The sequence below is a fragment of the Gorilla gorilla genome, chromosome 1, assembly GCF_029281585.2.
Source record: "Gorilla gorilla gorilla isolate KB3781 chromosome 1, NHGRI_mGorGor1-v2.1_pri, whole genome shotgun sequence".
Lineage (NCBI taxonomy): Eukaryota > Metazoa > Chordata > Mammalia > Primates > Hominidae > Gorilla > Gorilla gorilla.
The window spans coordinates 100,588,141-100,614,239 of record NC_073224.2 but is presented as its reverse complement, the minus strand read 5'-3'; the positions used below and the strand labels follow the sequence as shown (position 1 = coordinate 100,614,239).

The following is a 26,099-nucleotide window of genomic DNA, read 5'->3' as shown; positions in this document are numbered from 1 at the left end:
CGTATTTTTACGGTCGCGGACATCCCACCGCGCAGAGCCTCGCCTCCCCGCGACCCTCAGCCTCCGATGACTTCCCCGCCCCCGCCCTACTCGGTGATAGACGTTCTACCGCTTCCAATCGGAGGCGCCCTTCGCGGGAGCGGCCAATCGGGAGCTCCGGCAGGCGGGGAGGCCGGGCCAGTTAGATTTGGAGGTTCAACTTCAACATGGCCGAAGCAAGTAGCGCCAATCTAGGCAGCGGCTGTGAGGAAAAAAGGCATGAAGGGTCGTCTCCGGAATCTGTGCCACCCGGCACTACCATTTCGAGGGTGAAGCTCCTCGACACCATGGTGGACACTTTTCTTCAGAAGCTGGTCGCCGCCGGCAGGTAAAGTGGAGGCAGCCGCGGTGGGAGTGTTTGTTGGCACCGAAGCTCAAATCCCGCGAGGTCAGGAAGGCCGCAGGCTGGCGCGCGGTCACGTGGGTCCGCGTTGGGGGCGGGGCAGTCGGACGAGGCGACCCAGTCAAATCCTGAGCCTTAGGAGTCAGGGTATTCACGCACTAATAACCTGTAGCGGACCGGGATAGCTAGCTACTCCTTCCTACAGGAAGCCCCGTTTTCACTAACATTTCAGGTGGTTGGGAGGAAAGATAGAGCCTTTGCAAATTAGAGCAGGGTTTTTTATTTTTTTATTATCTTTGAGATAGGGCCTTGCGTTGTCGCCCAGGCTGGAGTGCAGTGGCGTGATCACTGCAGACTCGACCTCCTGGGCTCAAGCGATCTTCCCGCCCCAGCTTCCCAAGTAGCCGGGACTACAGGCTCGGGCTACCGCGCCCGGCTACAGATCAGGGTTTAAGTCGCGGCCCACCACTATGTGAGCAAGACGTAAGCCCCCTCTCCCTCGTCGGCTTCTTGTCAGTCAAGTGACAGCAATAGTACCTTTCTCATAGGGTCGTTTTGAGAATTAAATGAGTAAATACACCTAAGGCGCCTAGGACAGGACCTGACACATAGAAAGATTTGTTAGCTATTATGAGAATATCTTCTTCACTGGGAGATTGCCAGGACTAAATGTGTTACCATGAAAAGAAACATTTTTCCTGTCTCGACTTTTATTTTATTTATTTTTATTTTTATTTTTTGAGACGGAGTCTCGTCCTGTCGCCCAGGCTGGAGCAGTGGCGCGATCTTGGCTCATTGCAACCTCCGTCTCCCGGGTTCAAAGGATTCCCCTGCCTCAGCCTCCCAAGTAGCTGGGATTACAGGTGCACACTACCACACCCGGCTAATTTTTTGTATCTTTACTAGTAGAGACGAGGTTTCACCATGTTGGCCAGGCTGGTCTGGAACTCCTGACCTCGTGATCCACCCACCTCGGCCTCCCAAAGTACCAGGATTACAGGCGTGAGCCACCGCGCCCGGCCTTCACTTTTATATAATTTATATGACTCGAGAGTTTTGCCCATGATCCCACCACCCGAGCACATCAGTGTTGAAACGCTTCCAGGAGTTCGGTGCCCTGACCACAGCCTCTCCTCTTCTAGCCCTCTCTATCCCCACTTCCCTGTTCTTTGGCTTCATCAGGACTCTCATCTGTTCCCAGTCCATTCCTCCTGGGTTCAGCACTTTACCTTTCCTACGCATAATTAATGATCTGTCTTCACTCATGACTCATCAAATATTTGAGTGTCAGGTGCTGGGGATACCATGAGGCAGACAAGGCCTCTTGTCTTTTTGGAGCTTGCATTCAATGGGTAGAGACGCCAACAACATCATCACATAGGCTGGTAAGGCCTATCGTAAGGCCATTATTATGTGTCAACAGTGACTCATGCCTGTAATCCCAGTGCTTTGGGAGGCTGAGGCAGGAGGATCATTTGAGCCCGGAAGTTTGAGGCTTCAGTGAGTTATAACAGCCCCATTGCACTCCAGCGTAGGTGACAGAGCAAGACCCTGCCTCTAAAAAAGAAAAAAAAAAAGATAATGAACAGGTAATGATACCACTAGATAGGATGCTTGGGGCGCCCATTCTGAGGTGGCATTTCAGCGGGAACTTGAAGGATGAGAAGGAACCAGATTATTATTATTATTATTATTATTATTTATTTATTTATTTATTTTTAGGCAGTATCTAGCTCTGTTGCCCAGGCTGGAGTGCAGTGGCTCGATCTCGGCTCACTGCAGTCTCCACCTGCCGGGTTCAAGTGATTCTCCTCCCTCAGCCTCCCGAGTAGTTGAGATTACAGGTGCCTGCTACCACGGCCAGCTAATTTTTGTATTTTTTAGTAGAGACAGGGTTTCACCATGTTGGCCAGGCTAGTCTCGAACTCCTGAGCTCAAGCGATCCACTCACCTCTGCCTCCCAAAGTGCTGGGATTACAGGCATGAGCCACTGCACCCAGGCGGAACCACCTTTTTGAAGAATTACAGAACGAGTGTATAGGAAAAGGGGACAGCCTGTGCAAAGTCCCTGAGGTGATCAGATATTCCGGGAACTGGCAGAGACCTTCTTGGCTACAGCATAGTGATCAGAGTAAAATGAGATGAGGCTGGAGAGGCAGGTAACAGCCTTATCATGCAGGGCCTAGTTTGCCATAATAATGAATTTGATAAAATAATTTGTAATCACTTTTATGAACCAATCATGGCACATCATCATCATATGTCCTGGCACGGTCCCTCCCTTGTTGTATTTATTTTTCCCTACTCATTCTTGCCCTTGTCTCCCCTCCCATAGTCCCCACTTTCTCTTAGTTATATGTCCCCCCATTTATTTATTTATTTATTTTTATTTCTTTTAGAGATGAGGTCTTGCTGTGTTGCCCAAGCTGATCTCAAGCTCTGAGGCTCAAGTGATCCTCCCACCTCAGCCTCCCAGAGTGCTAGGATTACAGGCATGAGCCACAGTGCCCGCCCCATTTATTTATTTATTTATTTATTTATGAGACAGGGTCTTGCTCTGTTGCTCACGTTGGAGTGTAATGGCACAATCTAGGCTCACTGCAACCCCTGCCTCTTGGGTTCAAGCGATTCTCCTGTCTCAGCCTCCCGAGTGGCTGGGATTACAGGCAGGCACCACCATGCCCAGCTAATTTTCGTATTTTTAGTAGAGGTGGGGTTTTGCCATGTTGGCCAGGCTGGTGTTGAACTCCTGACCTCAGGTGATCCGCCTGCCTTGGCCACTTATTTATAACACAAATATTTACTGACCATTGACAGTGTCAATAAATTTGTTCTAGTTCTAGTAGGGTTCTAGTTGCTGGAGATAAGGCAGTGATCAAGATGGACAAGGTTCCAATCTTCTTGGAGTAGACATTCTGGTACCATTAAAAAAAAATAAAATTGAGCCTGGCGCAGTGGCTCACACCTGTAATCCCAGCACTTTGAGAGGCAGAGGCGGGTGGATCACTTGAGGTCAGAAGTTCGAGACCAGCCTGGCCAACGTAGCGAAACCCCATCTCTACTACAAATATAAAAATTAGCTGGGCCTAGTGGCGCATGCCTGTAATCCTGGCTACTTGGGAGGCTGAAGCAGGAGAATCGCTTGAACCTGGGAAGCAGAGGTTTCAGTGAGCCAAGATCCCACCATTGCATTCTAGCCTGGGCAACAGAGTGAGACTCTATCTCAAAAAAATAAATAAAATAAAATCAGTGTAAAGGAATAGAGAGCAATGGGGAAGAGGGGTCAGGGTGAGGAGGAGGTTAAGGAAGTGGCATTTGACTGTATCCTTGTAAAATATGTTATATTTTTGTCTGTGTATGTTTTAAATTTATATGAATGATATTGTGCTACATATGCCATTTTTTACTCAACAACATTGTTTTCAAGATCTAACCATGTCAGGCCAGGTGTGGTGTCTTACGCTTGTAATCCCAGCACTTTGGGAGGCCGAGGTGGATGGATCACTTGAGGTCAGGAATTTGAGACCAGCCTGGCCAACACAGTGAAACCCCGTCTCTACTAAAAATACAAAAATTAGCCGGGTGTCATGATGCCCACCAGTAATCTCAGCTACTTGGGAGGCTGAGGCAGGAGAATCACTTGAACCCAGGAGGCGGGGAAGTTGCAGTGAGCTGAGATTGCGCCACTGCACTCCAGCCTGGGCAACAGAGCGAGTCTCCAACTCAAAAAAAAAAAAAAAAAAAACTAACCATGCTCTAAAAGTGCACATGCACATGGTTCATAGCTTCTTAGTGCTGCCTGTCAGTCCTTGATATGCATCCACCACTTACCCATTTCCTATCAGCTCCTCATCCATAAATTATTCCAGGGTGAATATCCTTGTACATTTCCACAGGAGCTAGTGCTAGAATTTCTCTGAGACATATAACTGGGAGAAGGATCACTGGATCCTAGAGTTTACACCTACCTCTGTTCCATCAGATTACTTTCCAGAAAAGCTGTTCTTGTCTGCCACCTTCTCACCGTCACTGGGTTTTTTACCATTCTAATATTTGTTATTCTGCCAGGTGTGAAAGCGGTATCTTGTTTTAATTTGTGTGTCCCTGATTCCTGGCAGGTTTGGGCATTTCTTCATGTACTTAGTCATTTTGGCTTCCTCTTCTGAGAACTGCCTGCTCATTTCCTCCAGCCTTTCATTTTCAGACCTTTTTTAAAAATGGGTTTTTTATCTTGTTGATTTGCTAGAGTTGCTAGTATAGAAGGAAATATCTATTGGGTGATAACTTTGTTGATGATGTCCTTTGAGGAACAGAAGTCTTCAATTAAATAAAAAGCAGCACACATTTTAACTGTTTCCATTTTCCCTTAAGAGGATGACACAGAAGGGAAATGCAGTTATGCCTGCAGACCCTTCATGAGCTGCATGGATCCTCTGACTCCTTTTCTCAGCCTCTTGACTAACTCAAAGAGCCATTTAAAAAAATGCCAGATATAGGCCAGGCGCAGTGCTCATGCTTGTAATCACCAGCACTTTGGGAGGCTGAGGCGGGCAGATCACGAGGTCAAGAGATTGAGACCATCTTGGCCAACATGGTAAAACCCCATCTCTACTAAAAATACAAAAAAATTAGCCGGGCATGGTGGCGCGCACCTGTAGTCCCAGCTACTTGGGAGGCTGAGGCAGGAGAATTGCTTGAACCTGGGAGGTGGAGGTTGCAGTGAGCTGAGATTGCGCCACTGCATTCCAGCCTGGGTGACAGAGCGAGACTCCGTCTCAAAAACAAAAACAAAAACAGCAAAACAGATATTTCCTAATCTGTTTTTTTTTTTAATCCTAATTTTCATGTAATTACTTCCATTCATTTTTTTTCACCTTATGATTTGTGCTTTTGGGGTCTTGTTTATTTTTTTATTTTTTTTTTAATTATTATTTTTTGAGACGGAGTCTCGGTCTGTCACCCAGGCTGGAGTGCAGTGGTGTGATCTTGGCTCACTGCAGCCTCCTCCCAGGTTCAAGCAATTCTCATGCCTCAGCCTCCCAAGTAGCTGGGACTACAGGTGCACACCACCACACCTGGCTAATTTTTATATTTTTAGTAGAGACCGGTGTTTCACCATTTTGGCCAGGCTGGTCTCAAACTCCTGACCTCAGGTGATTCGCCTGCCTCAGCCTCCCAAAGTGCTGGGATTACAGGTGTGAGCCACCATGCACCAAAAAAGACCTTGGGGTCTTTTTTATAAAGGCTATGCCCACATCTAGGTCACATCCAGTGTTTTCTTCTGTTAGCTGTTTCATTGTTTTACTCTTTAAATCTTTAATCTGGCTGGATTAAGGTATAAAGTGATAGTATCAAGCCAGGCTTATTTTTCTAACTTTCCCAAATACCATCAACTACACAGCTCATCTCCATTGCTTGATGGAGCCCCCTTACCAATGGCCAGCTCCTAGCCCACTATGTCCCTGAGTCTCTCTCCTGCCCCACCGATCTGCCTGTCTCTGCCAGTGCATGTGGGTTGTTAAAACCAGGCCCTTGTAGGAAACCTTATGTTTGGTCCAGCAAGTCCCATCTTTTCTCTTTATTTATTTATTTAGAGACAGGATTTTGCTCTGTTGCCCAGGCTGGAGTGCAGTGGCACAATCATGGCTCATTGTAGTCTCAACCTCCTGGGCTCAAGTGATCCTCCCAGCATAGCCTCCCAAGTAGCTGGGACTACAGATGTGTACCACCACACTTGGCTAATTTTTTTTTCTCTTTGAGACAGGGTCATGCTCTGTCGCCCAGACCGGAGAGCAGTGGCATGATCACAGCTCACTGCAACCTCCGCCTCCCCGGCTTAGGTGATCCTTTCACCTCAGCTTCCCGAGTAGCTGGGACTACAGGCACACACTACCACACCCAGCTAATTTTTGTATTTTTTGTAGAAATGGGGTTTTGATATGTTGCCCATGCTGGTCTTTTTTTTTTTTTTTTGAGATGGAGTCTGGCTCTGTCGCCCAGGCTGGAGTGCAGTGGCGCTGTCTCCGCTCACTGCAAGCTCCACCTCCTGGGTTCACGCCATTCTTCTGCCTCAGCCTCCCGGGTAGCTGGGACTACAGGCACCTGCCACCATGCCCGGCTAATTTTTTTCTATTTTTAGCAGAGACGGGGTTTCACTGTGTTAGCCAGTATGGTCTCGATCTCCTGACCTTGTGATCCACCTGCCTCGGCCTCCCAAAGTGCTGGGATTACAGGCGTGAGCCACCATGCCTGGCCTGCCCATGCTGGTCTTGAACTCCTGGGTGCAAGTGATCTTCCTGCCTCAGCGTCCTGAGTAGCTGCCTGAGACTACAGGCATGCACCACCTCACCTGGCCAATTTTTTAATATTTTTGTTTAGATTTTTTGTAGAAATGGGGTCTTGCTACATTGCCCAGTCTGGTCTCCAACTTTTAGGATCAAGTGATCCTCCCGCCTCAGCCTCCTAAAGGGCCGGGATTACGGGTGTGAGCCACTGCACCCAGCCTGTCTCCAGTTTTTCCTCATCTTGGGGCATTCCGCCACCCTTCCTTTAAAACTACCCATTTCAACGTAATTAATAACCTCTTTGTTGCTAAATACTTTGGAGATATATACATGTATGTGTGTGTGTGTGTTTGTGTGTATATATATTTTATTTTTTTTCAGAGTTTCACTCTTGTTGCCCAGACTGGAGTGCAGTGGCGTGATCTCGGCTCATGGCAACCTCCACCTCCTGGGTTCAAGCAGTTCTCCTCAGCCTCCTGAGTAGCCGGGATTATAGGTGCCCGCCACCATGCCCAGCTAATTTTTGTATTTTTAGTAGAGATGGGGTTTCACCATGTTAGCCAGGCTGATCTCGAACTCCTAACGTCAGGTAATCCACCTGCCTCGGCCTCCCAAAGTGCTGGGATTACAGGCATGAGCCACCACGCCCAGCTGGATATATATTTTTAAAATATTTAATGTACTTGCTTTCCTTGTAGGCTTTGACATTGTCAACCACTCCTCTGTTCTTCAGATTTCTCCCTTGGTTTCCGACGTCATTCTCTGCCCCTTTACCTGACTAGCTGCTCCTTCCCGGGCTCCTCTTCTCCTGTCCTTTAAACGTGTGAATGTTGCCCTCTCCTTACTTTCACCCACTCCTCCCATCTGATGTCTCGCTGCTACTGAAAGCCTTCGGTGACTGTCCATTGCTCCTCACCAGGGCTTCTAGGCCCGGGCTACCTCTTGTGCCCTGCTGCACTCATACTCACTCATACTGACCTCCTCATTGCCTGGAACTTCAAGTGCTTTCCTGCCTTGGCATCTGCACTCGCTGTTTGCTCTGCCAAGAATGGTCTTCCTCCATCTCTTCCCTGACCCGCTCTAAGGCCGCCTTGCTCCCCTGGTTATTTGTCATGATAGACACCGGTTATTTATTCCTTCATAGCACATATTGCAGTGTGCTGTTCTGTTGTCTGCTTGTTTACTTATTTGTGGTCAGTCTCCCCTACATAAAACCTAAGGTCCTTGAGGGCAGTATCTTGTCTGTCTTGTTCATCATTCTCTATTCTTTACTCATCACGGTGCCTGGTATACGGGAGGCATTCAGTACATAGTTTTAGATAAATGGGGATTCCCAAGCAATATCTCCCCTGAGTTTCAGACCTCTAACTCCAACAGTCTACTACTACAAATCTCCATTTGGTGTCCCACAGAATCATCAGCTCAGCATGGGAACAGGATTTCTCTTCCACCTCTTCCTTTCCTGTGATCCCTGAGTTGGTTGAAGGAATTACCACTATCCATTCTCTAGGCTAAAGATTTGAGAGTCCTCATTGGCCTGTCCATCACTTTCACTTCCATTCAACTGCCCACCCCTGTTGGCTCCAGCCTCTCTCGCCTCCGACTCCTCCTTTCCATCCTTGCTGACACTGTCTGAGTTCAGGCCCTGACTGTCTCTCACTGTGACTCTTGCACCTGCCTCCAAACTGGCCCTCCAGCCTCAGTCTTGTGTCCTCCCACCAGTCTACAGCTCAGATTTGATCCCCTTCTCCTGCTTAAAATGTTTAATTGGTTCAGGGTTGCTTCCAGAATGAATGCAAGCTCCTTAGCACAGTGTACAAGGCCATTCCTTCCCATCTCACCAACCCCAAGTCAGGGCCGTGGGAGTACAGCGCATGCACACCTGAGTGCCAGTGCAGACCACACATGGGTACGGAAGCTCTTCTGCACCAAGTGCTGCCCCCCTGCCACCTTGTCTTCCCACTGCTGCTTCTCCTCACTAGAACATCCTTCTCCTCATTTGATTAAATAGGAACTTACTCTCAGCTGGTTTGCAGAGAAAAGGCTCAATAAGTGTCATATATGAATACATACTTTTTTTTTTTTCTTTTTGAGATGGAGTTTCGCTCTTGTTGCCCAGGCTGGAGTGCAATGGCACGATCTCAGCTTACCGCAACCCCCACCTCCCAGGTTCAAGTGATTCTGCCGTGTCAGCCTCCTGAGTAGCCAGGATTACAGGCATGAGCCACCACGCCCGGCTAATTTTGTATTTTTAGTAGAGATGGGGTTTCTCCATGTTGATCAGGCTGGTCTCAAACTCCTGACCTCAGGTGATCTGCCTGCCTCGGCCTCCCAAAGTTCTGGGACTACAGACATGAGCCACTGCTCCCAGCCGAATACAGACTTTTAAGTAGAGACGGGGTTTCACCATGTTGGCCAGGCTGGTCTCAAACTCCTGACCTCAGGTGATCCGCCCGCCTCAGCCTCCCAAAGTGCTGGGATTACAGGCGTGAGCCACCGTGTATGGCGACAGTTCTTAAGTTCTTAGATGCCATACTTAGAGATGTCCTTGTGGTCCAGTCTTCTGGCCTGGGATATGCCGCACAGGGTAAGATGTGTAAAGTGACTTAAAGCCTACGTCTGGCAGTGACCAAGAAAAGAAAGCGAATTGCATTTGTAATGAACTAGTGCCAAAGACTGTTGGTGTTCATAGGAAATAGTTCATCACAGGAAAAAGAGTGGTTTAATATATAAACTATTCTGACTATAAATGCCCTGGAAATATCTCACCCTCTTTGAATATGCAGGTGATGCCTGCTACTGGTGGTGTTTTGTTTCTGAAGGGTGGGCATGAGTCATCAAACTGTGGTGTGTGGCTCCAGGCCTGGCATGCTCATACTTTCCCTCCGTATGTTTCCAGACCATCCACCTCTTTCTGTCCCCACTGTTTTTGCCTCGCTCCAGGCTGCTGTTGTCTCAGCTGTGCTTCCTGAAGCCACCCTCACACAGCAGCCAAGTGCATGTCCTAAGGTGTAGATCTGTTCATATCACATCTCTGCTTCAGTCTCTTTTCTAGCTCCTCCGGTCATGATACATCCACACTCCAGACTCTGTGTCTGGCCCTGCATGGAAGCCAACATGGCCAGATGGCCTGGATTGAGTCCCAGCTGGCTCCATCACATGCTGGTTGTGTGACCTTGGGCAAGCTTCCCTCTGCCTCAGCTTCCTCATCTGAAAAATGGGGGTGATGATAATAGAACCCCGCCTCATAGAATCATGGTAAGGATTCAGTGAGTTATGTAGAGTACATAGAACAGGGCCTGGCACTAATCAGTCCTCAGTTTCCTATTATTACTGCATCTTCACACACATGCACATATGTGCACGTGCACACACACACACACACACACACCCCCTTCAGCTACACTGCCTGAACTTACTCCATGCTGCTCTTCTCCTGTCCTGTGGCCAGCTCCTGCTTCTCTCTCTGACATTGCTTCCTCTAGGGAGCCTTCCCCGAGCCCCTGCTAAGGCCCCATGCTGTCTCATACCCATTTTCCCAAAGGTTGATCTGCAGTCCCTTTGACGGCAGGAATTGTACTGTTTCGTCTTTGGGTTTGTACCACCAAGCTTGGCCTGGTACCTGGTCGGTGCTCAGTAAGTGTCTATTAAATGAATACAATTATCCTGATGGCATTTTTTATCTTCATGCTAATATTTATCAAACCACAAAGTTTCTTCCATCTTTCTCAGGAAAAGTATCCCAATTTCAGATTTTTGAAGTTTTCCCAGCAGTTTTCAAAGGAAGAAGCTAAACAATAAAAGACTAAATTAGTCCAAGAGACCAAATAACCTAAAGATATAATTAGAATTAATTTTAAGTATTTATTTTTAATTGACACATTGTAATTGTACATATTTATAGAGTACATATCTATGTTGTATAATGATCCAATCAGGGTAATTAGCATGTCATCTCATAGATTTATCATTTCTTTGTGGTGAGAACCTTCAAAAGCATCTCTTCTAGCTATTTGGCAATATGCAATATTTTACGGTTAACCACAGTCACTCTACTGTACAACACCAGAATCCTAATTGTACCTGTCGAAAGGCTAATTTTTAAAGGATAACCTTTTAATACAACGATTCATCTTGAATCACTGGCCTGGAGACTTTCCTCTTATTTTCATTAAGAAACATTTATCAGGCCAGGCGCAGTGGCTCACGCCTGTAATCCCAGCACTTTGGGAGGCCGAGGCGGGCGGATCATGAGGTCAGGAGACTGAGACCACGGTGAAACCCCGTCTCTACTAAAAATACAAACAATTAGCTGGGTGTGGTGGCGGGCGCCTGTAGTCCCAGCTACTTGGGAGGCTGAGGCAGGAGAATGGTGTGAACCCCAGAGGCGGAGCTTGTAGTGAGCCGAGATCGCGCCACTGCACTCCAGCCTGGGTGACAGAGTGAGACTCCATCTCAAAAAAAAAATGAAAATAAAAAAGAAACATTTATCTCTTTCTTCTTTCCCTCTTTCCTCCTCTCCCTTTCTCAGTCCTGGGGCTTCCCAGTGTACACAGGATCAGAAAGTGGAGAGAGAAAAAGACCAAATGGAGAATTTTTTTTTTTTTTTTCCTTTTTGAGTCAGTCTTGCTCTGTTGCCCAGGCTGGAGTGCAATGGCGCCATCTTGGCTCACTGCAACCTCCGCCTCCCGGGTTAAAGCGATTCTCCTGCCTCAGCCTCCCGAGTAGCTGGGATTACAGGCGCCTGCCACTGCGCCCTGCTAATTTTTGTATTTTTAGTAGAGAGGAGGTTTTGCCATATTGGCCAGGCTGGTCTCGAACTCCTGACCTCAGGTAATCCGCCCACCTCAGCCTCCCAAAGTACTGAGATTACAGGCATGAGCTACCATGCCCTGATGAGAAACATTTCTTAATGAAATGGACAGCCGTAGAGTGAATAGGGGATGAAGAGCAAGAATTTCTGTCACTCCAGTCCTCAGCTTTTTTTTTTTTTTTTAATTTTAGTAGTTTTTTGGGGAACAGGTGGTGTTTGGTTACATGGATAAGTTCTTTAGTGGTGATTTCCGAGATCTTGGTGCACCCATCACCCGAGCAGTGTACACTATACCCAGTATGTAGTCTTTTATCCCTCACCCCCCTCCCACCCTTTCCCCACAGTTGGCAAAGTCCATTGTACCATTCTTCTGCCTTTGCATCCCCAGCTTCTGTTTGTTTTGTTCTCAGCCTGTTTGTTTTGTTCTCAGCTCTCCACTCCTTCATTGGGACGGAAGTGCTGGTTCCCGCCTGCCCTCTGGTGGACAGTCTGTGAAACAGGCCTTCAGTTGGGCGGCGTGCAGGTTACCACAGGGGAGGAAGGCAAGTCCTGGCTCCTTTTTTGGCTCCGTTAGCACTGTGTACACCGTGATATTGTGTTATCCTCTTTTATCTTTCCATGCTGTCCTGCACAATTTATCTGCATATGTAAACCAACAGATTGACAAATGACCAGAGCCTGATTCTGTGCTTAAATATTTTGAAGTCAAATTTATTTAAATATTTTTATTTATTTGTTATTTTTTTGAGGTGAAGTCTCACTCTGTTGCCCAGGCTGGAGTGCAGTAGCACGATCTCTGCTCACTACAGCCTCCACCTCCCGGGTTCAAGCCATTCTTCTGCCTCAGCCTGCCAAGTAGCTGAGATTACAGGCATGTACTACCACACCTGGTTAATTTTTGTATTTTTAGTAGAGATGGGGTTTCACCATGTTGGCCAGGCTGGTCTCAAGCTCCTGACCTCAAGTGATCCCCCCACTTCGGCCTCCCAAAGCACTGGGATTACAGGTATGAGCCACTGTGCCTGGTTAATTTTTTTTTTTTTATTTTAAAAATTTTTTTGTGAAGACAGGGTCTCACTATGTTGCCCAGGCTGATCTCGAACTCCTGGGCTAAGTGATCCTCCTGCATTGGCCTCCCAAGAAAAAATAACAGGTTAAAATCAGTTAATATAGTCATCTCAGTTTTGAAACTCAGTAAATGTGGTTTTTAAAAGTTACTTTCATTTCTGATAAATTTAGCCTTTTTGAGGCCACAGTTTGGCCTTTTCTCTCTAGTGGGGACAAATCCTGACAGCTGGTTCTTACCCCTGCTGGGTTGGTTTCTGCATGTGCAATTGCACACAAGCCTCATTCACTAGCACCTGCCTTCCACCCGGGAGGAGACTTCCCAGCTCTGGGGAGCCAAGTTACTGACTTCTGTACTTCAGAAGGGCAGTGAGGACTGTTATTTTGAGATTAGTAAGAATAATTGTAGCTAACATGAAGCATTTCAATGTGCTGGACACCGTACTGAGGACTTTATATATTTTACCTCACTTAATCTGCACAGTAATTTTGTGAGGCCTAGATAGTTATTATCCTTATTTGACAGAGGAGGAAACTGAGGTTTATAGAGGTAAAGAAGTTGTCTGAGGTCACTAGTTGATGAGTGGTAGAGATAGGATTTGAATCCAGGGAAAATGACAGGTAGTCTGTCCAGAGAACCAGTAAAGTTACCCAGTATGCATTGGGTAGCTGGGTGACCTCTTATGTACCCTTGGAAGCCAGGGCCAAGAGACCATCCCGTCATGGGGTGAAGAGGGGCCTTGGCAGAGAGGTTGCAGAGGAGGCTCCTGGGGGAGGACTCCTCTTCCCAAGCTTTTCAGGTCCTGGGATCCTGGGGTCCAGGGTGGGCAGCCCAGGCCTTACCTTAGCCCCAGTCACCCAGTCTACAGAGCGTCTTACATGCTGCTGTGCATCTGACATGGCTGTGGGCACCCTGGAGATCCCAGCAGCATTGCAGACGGCATCCTTGTCCACAAGGATATTATAATTTGCGTAAAAAGATAAAATTTGACACTTGGGGCAAATGGTCATGAATTAAAAATTTTTTTTTGGCCAGGCTCAATGGCTCACGCCTGTAATCCCAGCACTTTGGAAGGCCGAGGTGGGTGGATCACCTGAGATTGGGAGTTCAAGACCAGCCTGGCCAACATGGTGAAACCCTGTCTTTACTAAAAATACAAAAATTAGCTGGGCGTGGTGGTAGGCACCTGTAATCCCAGCTACCTGGGAGGCTGAGGCATGAGAATTGCTTGAACCCAGGAGGCGGAGGTTGCAGTGAGCCAAGATTTAAAATTTCTTTTAATTTTTTAAAAAATTTATTTTATTTTATTTATTTATTTTTTTTGAGACAGAGTCTTGCTCTGTCGCCCAGGCTGGAGTATAGTGGCGCGATTTCAGCTCACCGCAATCTCCGCCTCCCGGGTTCAAGCGATTCTCATGCCTCAGCCTCCTGAGTAGCTGGGATTACAGGTGCCTACTACCATGCCTGGCTCATTTTTTATATTTTTAGTAGAGATGGGGTTTCTCCAATTTGGTCAGGCTGGTCTCGAACTCCCGACTTCAAGTGATCCCCCTGCCTTAGCCTCCCAAAGTGCTGGGATAACAGGTGTGAGCCACTGCGCCTGGCCTTAAATTTTTTTTTATTGAGACAGGGTCTTGCTGTGTTGCACAGGCTGGTCTCCAACTCCTGGGCTCAAGTGATCCTCCTGCCTCAGCCTCACAAAATGCTGGGATTACAGGCGTGAGCCACTGCACCTATGATTTTTTTTTTTTTTTTTTGAGATGGAGTTTCGTTCTTGTTGCCCACACTGGGGTGCAATGGCATGATCTCAGCTCACTGCAACCTCTGCCTCCCGGGTTCAAGTGATTCTCCTGCCTCAGCCTCCGAAGTAGCTGGGATTACAGACATGCGCTACCACACCCAGCTAATTTTTGTATTTTTAGTAAAGATAGGGTTTCATCATGTTAGTCAGGCTGGTCTCGAACTCCTGACCTTAGGTGATCTGCTCCTGACCTCAGGTGATCTGCCCGCCTTGGCCTCCCAAAGTGCTGGGGTTACAGGCGTGAGCCACCGCACCTGGCGATTTTTTTTTTTTTTTTTTAGTGTATCACTTTCCTGCTTCTCCCTGAGTATATTTTCAGAAAATCCACAAGGGCATTCGAAACATTCCCAATTCTGCATTGGCTCTCAAGAAAGACATCACCTTCTTCCTGTACTCACTGACACTGGCACCAGTCTGGCTGCCTTTCTCCTTGGTTAAGCCACATTGTCCTGTTAGCATATATTTCATCTTGTGTCTGTGTATGAGTGTGTGTGTTTCTGTGGTCCTTCACTTTCACTGAATTATCATACCATAAAGGAGACCTCAGAACAGGTCACAGCCAGCGCTGGTGGTCAGAATTTGCTTCACCCCTGCCCTGGTCCCTATCCACTGTCAGCTGCCTGAGCTGAAGAGAGATGCATCCAGCTCAGACCCTCCGCCTGCTGAGTAGGCTGGGTGGAGGAACAGGATCTCCCATGTCTAAGCCAAACCTGTTTTAAGCCACAATTACCCAGTTTCAATTCCAGCCCTGCTTGGTCAGCATCATGTGTTCCTCCACGTTCCTCCTGGTAGCCACAGACTGCGTGGCTAGTCAGGCCAGCAGCAAAACAAGATATCTGGGAGTCTGCTGAGGGTTGAAGGAATGCCCATCGTCTATTCTGTGTACAGTATTGTTTTTGTTTTTGTTTTGTTTTTTGAGACGGAGTCTTGCTGTGTCGTCCAGGCTGGAGTGCAGTGGCGTGATCTCAGCTCACTGCAACCTCCGCCTCCCAGGTTCAAGTGATTCTCCTGCCTCAGCCTCCTGAGTAGCTGGGACTACAGGCATGTGCCACCACGCCCAGCTAATTTTTTGTATTTTTAGTAGAGATGAGGTTTCACCATGTTAGCCAGGATGGTCTCCATCTCCTGACCTCATGATCCACCCGCCTTGGCCTCCCAAAGTGCTAGGAATACAGGCATGAGCCACCGCGCCCGGCCTACAGTATTGTTTTTTAGGGACCTAAGCTTAGCTTCCAAGGTGTACTTACATGGAATGTGTATCACTGAGAGGGTGAGAGACCGCCACTCTGACCCAGAAGTGTACTGGTAGTTGCTTACAACCAGCTCTCTGAAAAGAGAGCCCCAGTTTGCAGTGTTTGCCAATTTCCAAGGTGTAGATACTCCTAAGCTACCAACATGGCATCACTAGACACAGTGTTGAGAAGAGCTGGGCAGCAGCTACCTTGATCCAGTATTTCCACCAGACAGAGACAATATATACAAATTACCTCAAGAGCAGAGTAAAAGGTGGTAGAATGATTAGGAAGTGGTATGTTTGGACTCTTTAGGACCTTTGTTTTGTTTTTGTTTTTTTTTGAGATGGAGTGTTGCTCTTGTTGCCCAGGCTGGAGTGCAATGGCATGATCTCAGCTCACCGCAACCTCTTCTTCCCGGGTTCAAGCAATTCTCCTGCCTCAGCCTCCTGAGTAGCTGGGATTACAGGCGTGCATCACCACGCCTGGCTAATTTTTTGTATTTTTTAGTAGAGACGAGGTTTCTCCATGTTGGTGAGGCTGGTCCCGAACTCCCAGCATTAGGTGATCCACTGGTCTCTGCCTCCCAAAGTGCTGAGATTACAGGCATGAGCCACTGTGCCCAGGACCTTTGCTTTTAAAGTTAATTTATTGTCAGTTTATGTAATTTAATTCTTAAATAATGGCTGTGTTTAACACTTGGCCCAGAGTTCCTGGAAATTTGGCAGTTCTCTCTTGCAGGCCACTGTGAGCTGGCTCCAGTATACCACTGCTCTTAGTCTTCACCTGTTTCCAAAAACATTGTTTGGGGGCGGGTTTCGTGAGGAGGCTTAAAGAGCCATGAGAAAGGGAGGACCCAGCAGTGACTCCCTGGCTGGGGGTGGGGCTTTGTGTTGTGCATCAGGGCCCTAATGCCCTGTTTACCCAGTGGCCCGCCAGCCTGATCCTCACAGCCAAGGAGCATCCTGACCTACAGTACAGCATCAGTGTGAGCTTTTGTGTATTTGAAGATCTTCCTTGGTTCAGGCGCTTTCTGCAAGTCACTCGAACACTGCTTCCTCTGACCACACCCACTCCCAATTTAAAGAAGATCCTTGATACACTGTTAGCCCTATAACTCTGGCCTTTTTCTTTTAAACCACTCTCTACAAGAGATGATTATCACTTGCATGTGAGTTTCTGCATTTCTGCCATCTCTCCTTCTCTACTGGAAGCTCTGGGAGGGCCGTGTCAGTCTTATCCACCCCAAATACCCAGTTCCTGGTGGGTGATCAGCATATAGCAGACACTCAGTGAATATTTGTTGAAGGGGAAGGGCCTGAGAGAGCGGACAGAGAGACACAGGCAAGGGAGAGGGAGGAAACAAAGGGGAGGGAGAAAAACAGCCAAAAGAGTTCATTTAACTTGAGTTTCTCTGTCCAAGAGGAATGAGCCATTGGGAATATACTGGATACCGTTGAATACTTCCAGCTGCAAAGGATTTATCAGTGAGGAGCTCTCAGCTGCTAGTGGCAGAGACCTGATTTAAAATCAGGCTTGGCTGGGCATGATGGCTCACCCCTAGACTCCCAGCACTTTGGGAGGCTGAGGCAGGAGGATTGCTTGAGCCCAGGAGTTTTTTGAGACGAGTCTGGGCAACACAGTGAGACCGCGACTCTACAAAAAAATAAAAATAAAAGAATTAGCTGGTCATGGCAGGCACGGTGGCTCATGCCTGTAATGCCAGCACTTTGGGAGGCCGAGATGGGCGGATCACGAGGTCAGGAGATCAAGACCATCCTAGCTAACACGGTGAAACCCCCGTCTCTACTAAAAATACAAAAAAATTAGCTGGGCGTGGTGGTGGGCACCTGTAGTCCCAGCTACTCAGGAGGCTGAGGCAGGAGAATGGTGTGAACGCGGGAGGCGGAGCTTGCAGTGAGCCGAGATCGCGCCACTTCACTCCAGCCTGGGCGACAGAGCAAGACTCCGTCTCAAAAAAAAAGAATTAGCTGGTCATGATGGTGTGCACCTGTAGTCCTAGCTACTCAGGAGGCTGAGGCAAGAGGATCCCTTGAGCCCAGGAGTTGGAGTTGGAGGTTGCAGTGGGCTCTGATTGTGTCACTGCACTCCAGCCCCGGTGATGGAATGAGATCCTGTCTCAAAAAGAAAAGTAGAAAATCAGGCTTCAGGCTGGATTACACCTGTAATCCTAGCACTTTGGGAGGCTGAGGCGGGTGGATCACCCGAGGTTAGGAGTTCAAGACCAGCCTGGCCAACATGGTGAAACCCCATCTCTACTAAAAATACAAAAATTAGCCAGGCGTGGTGGCGGGTGCCTGTAATCCCAGCTACTCGGGAGGCTGAGGTAGGAGAATCGCTTGAACCCAGGAGGCGGAGGTTGCAATGAACCAAGATCACGCCACTGCACTCCAGCCTGGGTGACAGAGCGAGACTGCCTCAAGAAAAAAAAAAGGAAAGAAAATCAGGCTTCAACAATAAGAGAAATATATTACCTCATGTAACAAGAAGCCCCAAAGTAGAGTGGCTGCAGGTTGGTGTAAACTCTGCCCTCAGGCCAGGGCCCCCATGGTTGCCAAAGAGCATCACCTGGATATGGTAATGTCCTGCCGAGAGAGCATCAGTTGCTTTCTATGTGGCTCTTTTTAGGAGTAAGCCAATCTTTCCCAGATGTCACATGCCCTGTCCTAATCCAAGTCCTTCAGGGCACTGGAATGACCAGAGGCTCTCAAAGTGTGGTCCCCAGACCAGCACCATCAGCCTAACCCGAGAGCTTGCTAGAAACTGTGGAAGGAGTGAGGAGTAATCTTCAAGAGATAAACACTTAAACTCACCTGGGGCTCTCCTAAGAAGGAGTGAGGATGCTGATGGGGCATTGATGGGGTTGAACCATCCTCGGTGACTCGTGCTTAGATGAGAGATTTGCATCCACTGGCTTTAACCAGGGCCATGAAGTGGACGGAGCTCAGAGTCCTGTAATGCGAAGCGGAGGTGCCCAGGCAGGCTGATGGCCGGCCTCATGCTTGGCCCTCCCCACCTTTGCTTCTCTCCTTCCCGCCAGCTACCAGAGATTCACTGACTGCTATAAGCGCTTCTACCAGTTGCAGCCTGAGATGACACAGCGAATCTATGACAAGTTTATAGCTCAGTTGCAGACATCTATCCGGGTGAGTGGCGGGAAGCCTGGCAGGTGCTGTTGACTTGGGTTCTGTCTCCAGATTGTCAGTCCCCTGAGGGCAGTGGCCCCACCCTCTACACCTCTGTCTCCTCAGCCCCTAGAGCTGTCCTGGGTGCCCAGCAGGCTGCAGCATCCATCATCCCTCCCCTCCAAATGATGCGGGTATCTTAGATGCAGCCTTTGCTCACTGTCCTGTATTGTGATTATGTGTTTTATGTTGCCTGCTCTCTAGACCATGCAAACTCAGCAAAGGCTGATGGGGTCTTTTTTTTTTTTTAAGTCAGGATCTTGCTCTGTCACCCAGGCTTGAGTACAGCGGCATAATCACAGCTCCCTGCAGCCTCAAACTCTGGGCTCAAGCGATCCTCCCACCTTGGCTTCCCAAAGTGCTAGAATTACATGAACTACCAGCCTACAGGCTCTTTTTAAATATTTCCCACTTTAGGCCGGTACAGTGGCCTAAAATTTTAATTTTTTTCTTCCTTTTTTTTTTTTTTTTGAGACAGGGTCTGGCTCTGTCACTCAGGCTGGAGTGCAGTGGCGTGATCTCAGCTCACTGTAGCCTCTGCCTCCTAGGCTCAAGCAATCCTCCTACCTCAGATTCCAGAATCACTGGGACTGTAGACGTGCACCACCACGCCTAGCTAAAAAGATTTTTTAAATAAAAATAAATAAATAAAACATTTTCCCCACTTTATATTTTATTTCCTTGATTATTTTTGTTTGCTTTTTTGAGGCAGAGTCTCATTCTGTTGCCCAGGCTATAGTGCAGTGGCGCAATCTCGGTTCACTACAACCTCCGCCTCCCAGGTTCAAGTGATTCTTGTGCCTCAGCCTCCGGAGTAGCTGGGATGACAGCTGAGTGCCACCACACCCAGCTAATTATTATTTTTTTTTTTTTAGTAGCGACAGGGTTTCACCGTGTTACCAGGCTGGTCTCGAACTCCTGGTCTCAAGTGATCCACCCACCTCGGCCCTCCCAAAGTGCTGGGATTACAGGCGTGAACCACGACGCCCAGCCTATTTTCTTAATTATAAAAGCCACATGTAGAAAAGTTGGAATGTTAGGGAAAGCATAAAGACCTAGAACAGAAATTAGCCAAAATCTTACCAAGTGCTGTCAGCAGTTTAGCATATTTTTGCCGTGAGCTCATCTCATGTCATTACAGCTCTTTCCTCCTTTCTCTTCAGGAGGAAATCTCTGACATCAAAGAGGAGGGGAACCTAGAAGCTGTCTTGAATGCCTTGGATAAAATTGTGGAAGAAGGCAAAGTCCGCAAAGAGCCAGCCTGGTGAGAGTGGGGTGGGGAGGTGAGAAGGCACAGGAAAGAGGCAGCAATTAAGCTTTTTTTTTTTTTTTTCTAGAGTCAGGGTCTCACTATGTTGGCCAGGCTGGTCACAAACTCCTGGCCTTAAGCTGTCCTCCCACCTTGACCTCCCAAAGTGCTGGGATTACAAGCTTGAGCCACAATGCCTGGACAGTTCAGCTTCTTGAAGGAGACTTTAAGACTGACCCAAGCAGGGAGTGGTGACTCATGCCTGTAATCCCAGTTATTCAGGGGGCTGAGGTGGGAGGATCACTTGAGACCAGGAGTTCAAGAGTTCAGAACCAGCCTGGGCAATATAGTGAGACCCTGTCTCTAAAAAATACTTTTAAAAGGCTGACCCTGTGTCCACCATATCCATGAGACTCTGGGCTTGTTGCCCCTGAGAGAGAACCTTTTGACAGGGACAAGTAGAGCAGACAGACACCAAACAGTAACCGAAAACTGTTGTACCGCATAGTTCCCTTCAGGGGAGGAGAGCCCCAGGTAAGCCATGTTGTTGAGGGGATTAGGGAGGGAAGTAGTTTGAGGCCAGACTGAAGAAGCCTTCCTGAGGGAGCTCATTTTAGGGTCTGTTGGTCCTGTGGGAGAAAGGGTGGGTGGGGGGAGCGGGAGGAGGCAGAATCGTGAGGTTTGGAATCACCATGTACATCTTACGGGTGTAGATGAGGCTGGTGGAGCAACTGGTTTTTATACATTTGTTCATTCAACAGGTTAGGGAGCACCTACTATATGATCGATATTGGGTTTTTTTTCTATTTTTTTTAAGACAGAGTCTTGCTCTGTTGCCCAGGTTGGAGTACAGTGGTGTGATCTTGGCTCATTGCAACCTCCACCTCCTGAGTTCAAGCAATTCTCCTGCCTCAGCCTCTTGAGTAGCTGGAATTACAGGCACCCACCACCATGCCTGGCTAATTTTTGTATTTTTAGTAGAGATGGGGTTTCACCATGTTGGCCAGGCTGATCTTGAACTCCTGACCTCAGGTGATCCTCCTGCCTCGGCCTCCCAAAGTGCTGGGATTAAAGGTGTGAGCCCTCGCGCCCAGCCTCGATACTGTTTTAGATGCCAGAAACTTAGCAGTGAACAAGACAGACCAAATATCTGCTCTCCTGGAGCTGACATTTCAGCAGCAGCCGGCTACCTGGTACACTAAGTGCAAGGTGGAGAAGTGGGGCCTGGGATGAGCCGTGGAGAGCAGGGGCCAGCAAGACCCCAGCAGCTGAGCCCCTGCCTCCTGCAACCCTCCCTCCCTTAGAATCCTAGGCCAGAGGGAGTAGAAATCTTTTTTGTAATTTCCAATTTTTAAAAATGCTCTGTGACCTTAATACTTAAGAGAATTAAGTTTCACAACTGAAAAAGAATGTTTTTTTTTTTTTGAAATGGAGTCTCACTCATTTGTCCAGGCCAGGCTAGAGTACAGTGGTGCGATCTCAGCTCACTGCAACCTCAGCCTCCCGGGTCCAAGCGATTCTCCTGCCTCAGCCTCCCGAGTAGCTGGGATTACAGGCGCCCGCCACCACACCTGGCTAATTTTTGTATTTTTAGTAGAGATGGGGTTTCACCATGTTGGCCGGGCTGGTCCCAAACACCGGACCTCAGGTGATCCACCTGCCTTGGCCTCCCAAAGTGCTGGGATTACAGGCGTGAGCCACCACACCTGGCCTGAAAAAGAATTTTTAAAGAATTCACAGTGCTTTCCACCTCTTGTGTAATCTTGCCTCCTCAGACTTGACTTTCCTTATCTTCCCAGATCAGCCAACACTTATGGGGGCCTCCCACAGTCTGGGCCCTCTGTCAGGAGCCACCCCCAACCTCTCAAGCTCACAGTCTGGTGGACTGGATGCACCAGCCGGGCACATGGTCACAAGGACAGAGGCAGGGGCTACAAAGTCACCCTGAAGTGTTCTGGATGGGGGAGTGTGTGTGGAGGAAAGGAGAGGAATGTGGGGTATGGTCGGGAAGGCTAAGATAGGGGCTGAAGTGAGAAGGGGGAGAGGTGGGCCCCTAAGCATTGAAACCCAGGGAAAGGAAGTGTGCATTCCTACGAGGAACAGGTCTTGGGAGGTGAGAGGGACCACGGGAGAGACCTGGGAAGCCAGCCCAACTTGGGACAAGGTGGGCATGTCACCGAGTGTGGGCTTGGAAGCCGAACCCTCTTCCACAAGGGCCTTCCGCCTCTCTCATTCCTTGTGCCCCGTGTGGCCCTCCAGGCGCCCCAGCGGGATCCCAGAGAAGGATCTGCACAGTGTTATGGCACCCTACTTCCTGCAGCAACGGGACACCCTGCAGCGCCATGTGCAGAAACAGGAGGCCGAGAACCAGCAGCTGGCAGATGCCGTCCTGGCAGGGCGGAGGGAGGTGGAGGAGCTGCAGCTACAGGTCCAGGCCCGGCAGCAGGCCTGGCAGGTCAGTGTCCCAGCCTGCCTCTTCCTCTTCCTTCTCTAATGGGCCCTCTGAGATCCGCAAATTGGTGGCTTCCTCCATTCCAACACAAGGGACCCCCACAGGGGGTAGGAGAGCTTGCCCCCTGGGGAACAGTCATGAATTACCTCTCCTTGGGCGTGTGCAGTAGCCTCTGCCAGCCTCAGCAGACAGTCTCCCCCAGATCCAGTACCAGGCACAGGCATGTGTTCCCCTGATGGAGCAGGTGAGGACCCAGACCCAGAGAGGGCAGGTGAGTCACCCAAGGTAACAGCGCCTCCACATCAGATTTGGAGTTAAAACCTGGTGGTGGTTCTACTGCTCCATGTGACTGCTGCCCAACATAGATATATATATTCTAAACCCGGTATATGGTAGGGGGATGGGAAGAGAACAAGAACAGAGGATGAAACAGTATTTTTTAAAATTGATACATCATATTTTACATATTTAGGAAGTACATGTGATATTTTGCTACATGCATAGAACGTGCAGTGATCAAGTCAGGGTATTTGAGGTGTTCATCACTTTGAGTATTTATCATTTCTATGTGTTGGGAGCAATTCAAGACCTCTCTTCTAACTACTTTGGTTTTGGTTTTGTTCTGAGATGGGGGTCTCGCTATACTGCCCAGGCCAGTCTCGAACTCCTGGCCTCAAGCAGTCTTCCTGTCTCAGCCTCCTGAATAGCTGGGATTACATGTGCTCATCACTGCACCAGGCTCTTCTTAGCCACTTTGCAATATGGAGTACATTGTTGTTAACTATAGTTACCTTACACTACTGTTGAACAGTAGAATTTACACCTTTTACCTAACTGTATGTTTATGCCATTAAAGTACCTCTCTTCAGTCCCCACCCTTTCCCCCAGCCTCTGTTAACTATCATTCTACTCTTTACCTTTATGAGATCAACTTTTCTCTGCATCCTCACCAGCATGTTATTTTTTGTCTTTTTTTTTTTTTTTTTTTTTTAGACAGAGTCTCACTCTGTTGCCCAGGCTGGAGTGCAGTGGCACGATCTCAGCTCACTGCAACCTCCACTTCCCAGGTTCAAGCCATTCTCATGCCTCAGCCTCCTGAGTAGCTGGGATTCCAGGCATGAGCTGCCACACCCAGCTAAATTTTGTATTTTTAATAGAGGTGGGGTTTCACCACGTTGGCCAGGCTGGTCTCAAACTCCTGGGCTCAAGCAATTCACCCACCTCAGCCTCACAACGTGCTGGGATTACAGACTTGAGCCCTGGCCCCAGAAATGTTCTATTTCAACTTTGTTTTTGAGACAGTCTTGCTCTGTTGCCCAGGCTGGAGTGCAGTGGCATGATCTTGGTTCACTGCAACCTCCGCCTCCTGGGTTCAAGTGATTCTCCTGCTTCAGCCTCCCGAGTAGCTGGGATTACAGGTACCTGCTGTGACACCTGGTTAATTTTTGTATTTTTAGTAGAGACGGGGTTTCACCATGTTGGCCAGGCTGGTCTTGAACTCCTGGCCTCAAGTGATCCACCTGCCACAGCTTCCCAAAGTGCTGAGATTACCCACTGTTTGTTCTTGACACCTTTGTCGACAATCAGTTGGCCATAAGTATACGGATTTATTTCTGAGTCTGTATTCTGTTATACTATTGGTTATGTGTCTGTTCTTATAACAGTACCATGCTGTTTTGGTTACTATAGCCTTGTACAATTTGAAGTCAGGTACTGTGATGCCTCCAGCTTTGTTCTTTGTGCTCAGGATTATTTTGACTATCTGCCTTTGCCCAATATTTAAATAATGTGTATATTAGAATGACTTGTAGAGCCTTCACACATCTAACACATATCCTCCATGCCACAATTGTGTGTCCTTTGAGGGCGAACTTAACTTTTGAAAGTGGCCCGACATCACTTGGGGCCACATTGGGTGAAGAAAGGAGAAGATGATGATCAAGCTGGATGACACAGTAGCAGCTTGGCTGCACCACAATGAGACAGATTTTCCTATGGGCTCAAAGTGCATTTCCAAGAGAAGCTTTCTAGTAGGGCTCAAGTGGCGGCATCTCTGTCGAACTCTCTCCATCCTTCATGTCAGTATCCAATGTACATCTACTTATAGCCACTTGACAGCCCCCTTCCTGGGGCAAACACTCATATTCCTGAGGGATACAGGTCCCCAAATTTATGGCTCCTGGATCTCCCTGGTCTTCTCTTCCCAATACCAGTTAGCTGCAGCCTGAAGGCCCTGCTGCAGCTTGGGAAGGGCCCCGGCCAGGAGGCAGTGACAAGTGGAAGGCCGGCAGCCGCTCTGCTCCCTACTGTCCCCACTCCCTCTGCTCTCCCCACATCACAGACTGGCCTGGGGGACTGGGCAGCAGGCGCGAAAGTGGTGGTGACAAAGGCCCCCCCCAAGCCTGGTGCCATCTTGCAGAGCACAGCTCCGAGTTGTGTCTTGGGCACTCCCAGGGCCCCCTGCTGACTCCTCAGGCAAGGCGCTGCTCCACCATCGCCACTTAGTCACCATGAGGCCATGGGTCACTCCTGTCTCTGGGTCCTGGCTTCCAAATTGGCTAGATAATGATCCCAGGGCCTCACCAGCTCTGAGATTCAGTGCTATCCTAAGAGGAACAAAGTCCCCTGCTCTTAAAGCCATTCCCCACCCATTCCAGCTACAGACCCTCACGTTGTTTGACGTGGGCAATTTCCATGTCTGTAACTCAACTGAAAGTGTACTTAATTCAAGAAAGTTTCTCGCTGGAAAGCTCTGTTGAGGTCAGAGGATCGAAGGGCCACTTTGGGGACCCTTGCTGAAGATGGGCTCTGCTCTGGGGATGCCCAGCCTAGGTGGTCACAGAACCCAGCTTGCTATAAATACTTGCCGAATGGGGGGGACTTCCTGATGTGCCTTCATCCTAACATGCTCTGCAGGGCCCATGACTTAGCCACAGACTCCATCCATATTGTCCTGGGGGAAACCCCAGGCCTGGAGTCAGGGACAGTGGAGGGCAAGGATTTGGGTTTTCTTAGATCCCAGTTTGTCTGTTGTCTCCCATTGATTTCAGGCTCTACACAGAGAACAGAGGGAGCTGGTTGCTGTGCTGAGGGAGCCTGAGTGAGGAGACCGCCAGCCCCAGAAGCAGAGGGCAGTCAAGGTCAAGAGCCTGTGGTCCAGCATGCCTGGCCTGGGCGGACTACCTCTGAGAACAGCTGAAATGGTGCCCAGTCCATCAGCAGTGATGGAATTTGCTGGAGGACTAGGCCAGAGCAAGCCTCACTGCCACTGTGCCTTTGGGGCACCCTTGGGGTTGGACATACACCCCCTTTAGATTCCTCTGTTTCTTCTACCTGGATAATTCTTGGCCATGTTGTCTCTTCTCTAGGTTCAGGTCAGCTCTGCCCCTCCGCCCCCCTCCTGCTGGTTCCCCAGCCCTTTTCCCTGGGCCTGGCTTGGAGAATCTGTTTTCAATCTCCACTGATTGCCCCCTTGCTGGCCAGCCCAGGGGCCTTTACCATGTTCTCTCCACATCCGTAAATAAACTTCCTTCACTACACTGTAATCTGTGAGCATGCTTCCTCTGCCCTGGCCTCTCTTGGGCCAAGACCTGCTCCTGGGCTCCCAAATGTTG

The 26,099-nt window shown here is 48.7% G+C and overlaps 1 protein-coding gene across 5 annotated transcripts; it reads left to right on the top strand.

Moving 5' to 3' along the window:
• The first annotated feature begins 77 nt into the window (after window positions 1-77).
• On the top strand, window positions 78-26,024 carry PMF1 (polyamine modulated factor 1). Of its 5 annotated transcripts, none has more exons than XM_055361970.2 (5): window positions 78-367; window positions 11,910-12,021; window positions 19,948-20,048; window positions 22,354-22,488; window positions 25,536-26,024. In XM_055361970.2, the coding sequence occupies exons 1-5, from the start codon at window positions 207-209 to the stop codon at window positions 25,573-25,575; spliced, it is 549 nt and encodes a 182-aa protein (XP_055217945.1). In that variant the 5' UTR covers window positions 78-206; the 3' UTR covers window positions 25,576-26,024. The 5 variants fall into 5 exon arrangements, with proteins under 5 accessions (XP_055217945.1, XP_004027001.1, XP_004027000.1 ...); XM_004026952.5 differs by lacking the exon at window positions 11,910-12,021 and adding an exon at window positions 18,640-18,745 and having other exon boundaries at window positions 165-367; XM_004026951.5 differs by having other exon boundaries at window positions 170-367; window positions 22,293-22,488.
• Window positions 26,025-26,099: the final 75 nt, after the last annotated feature.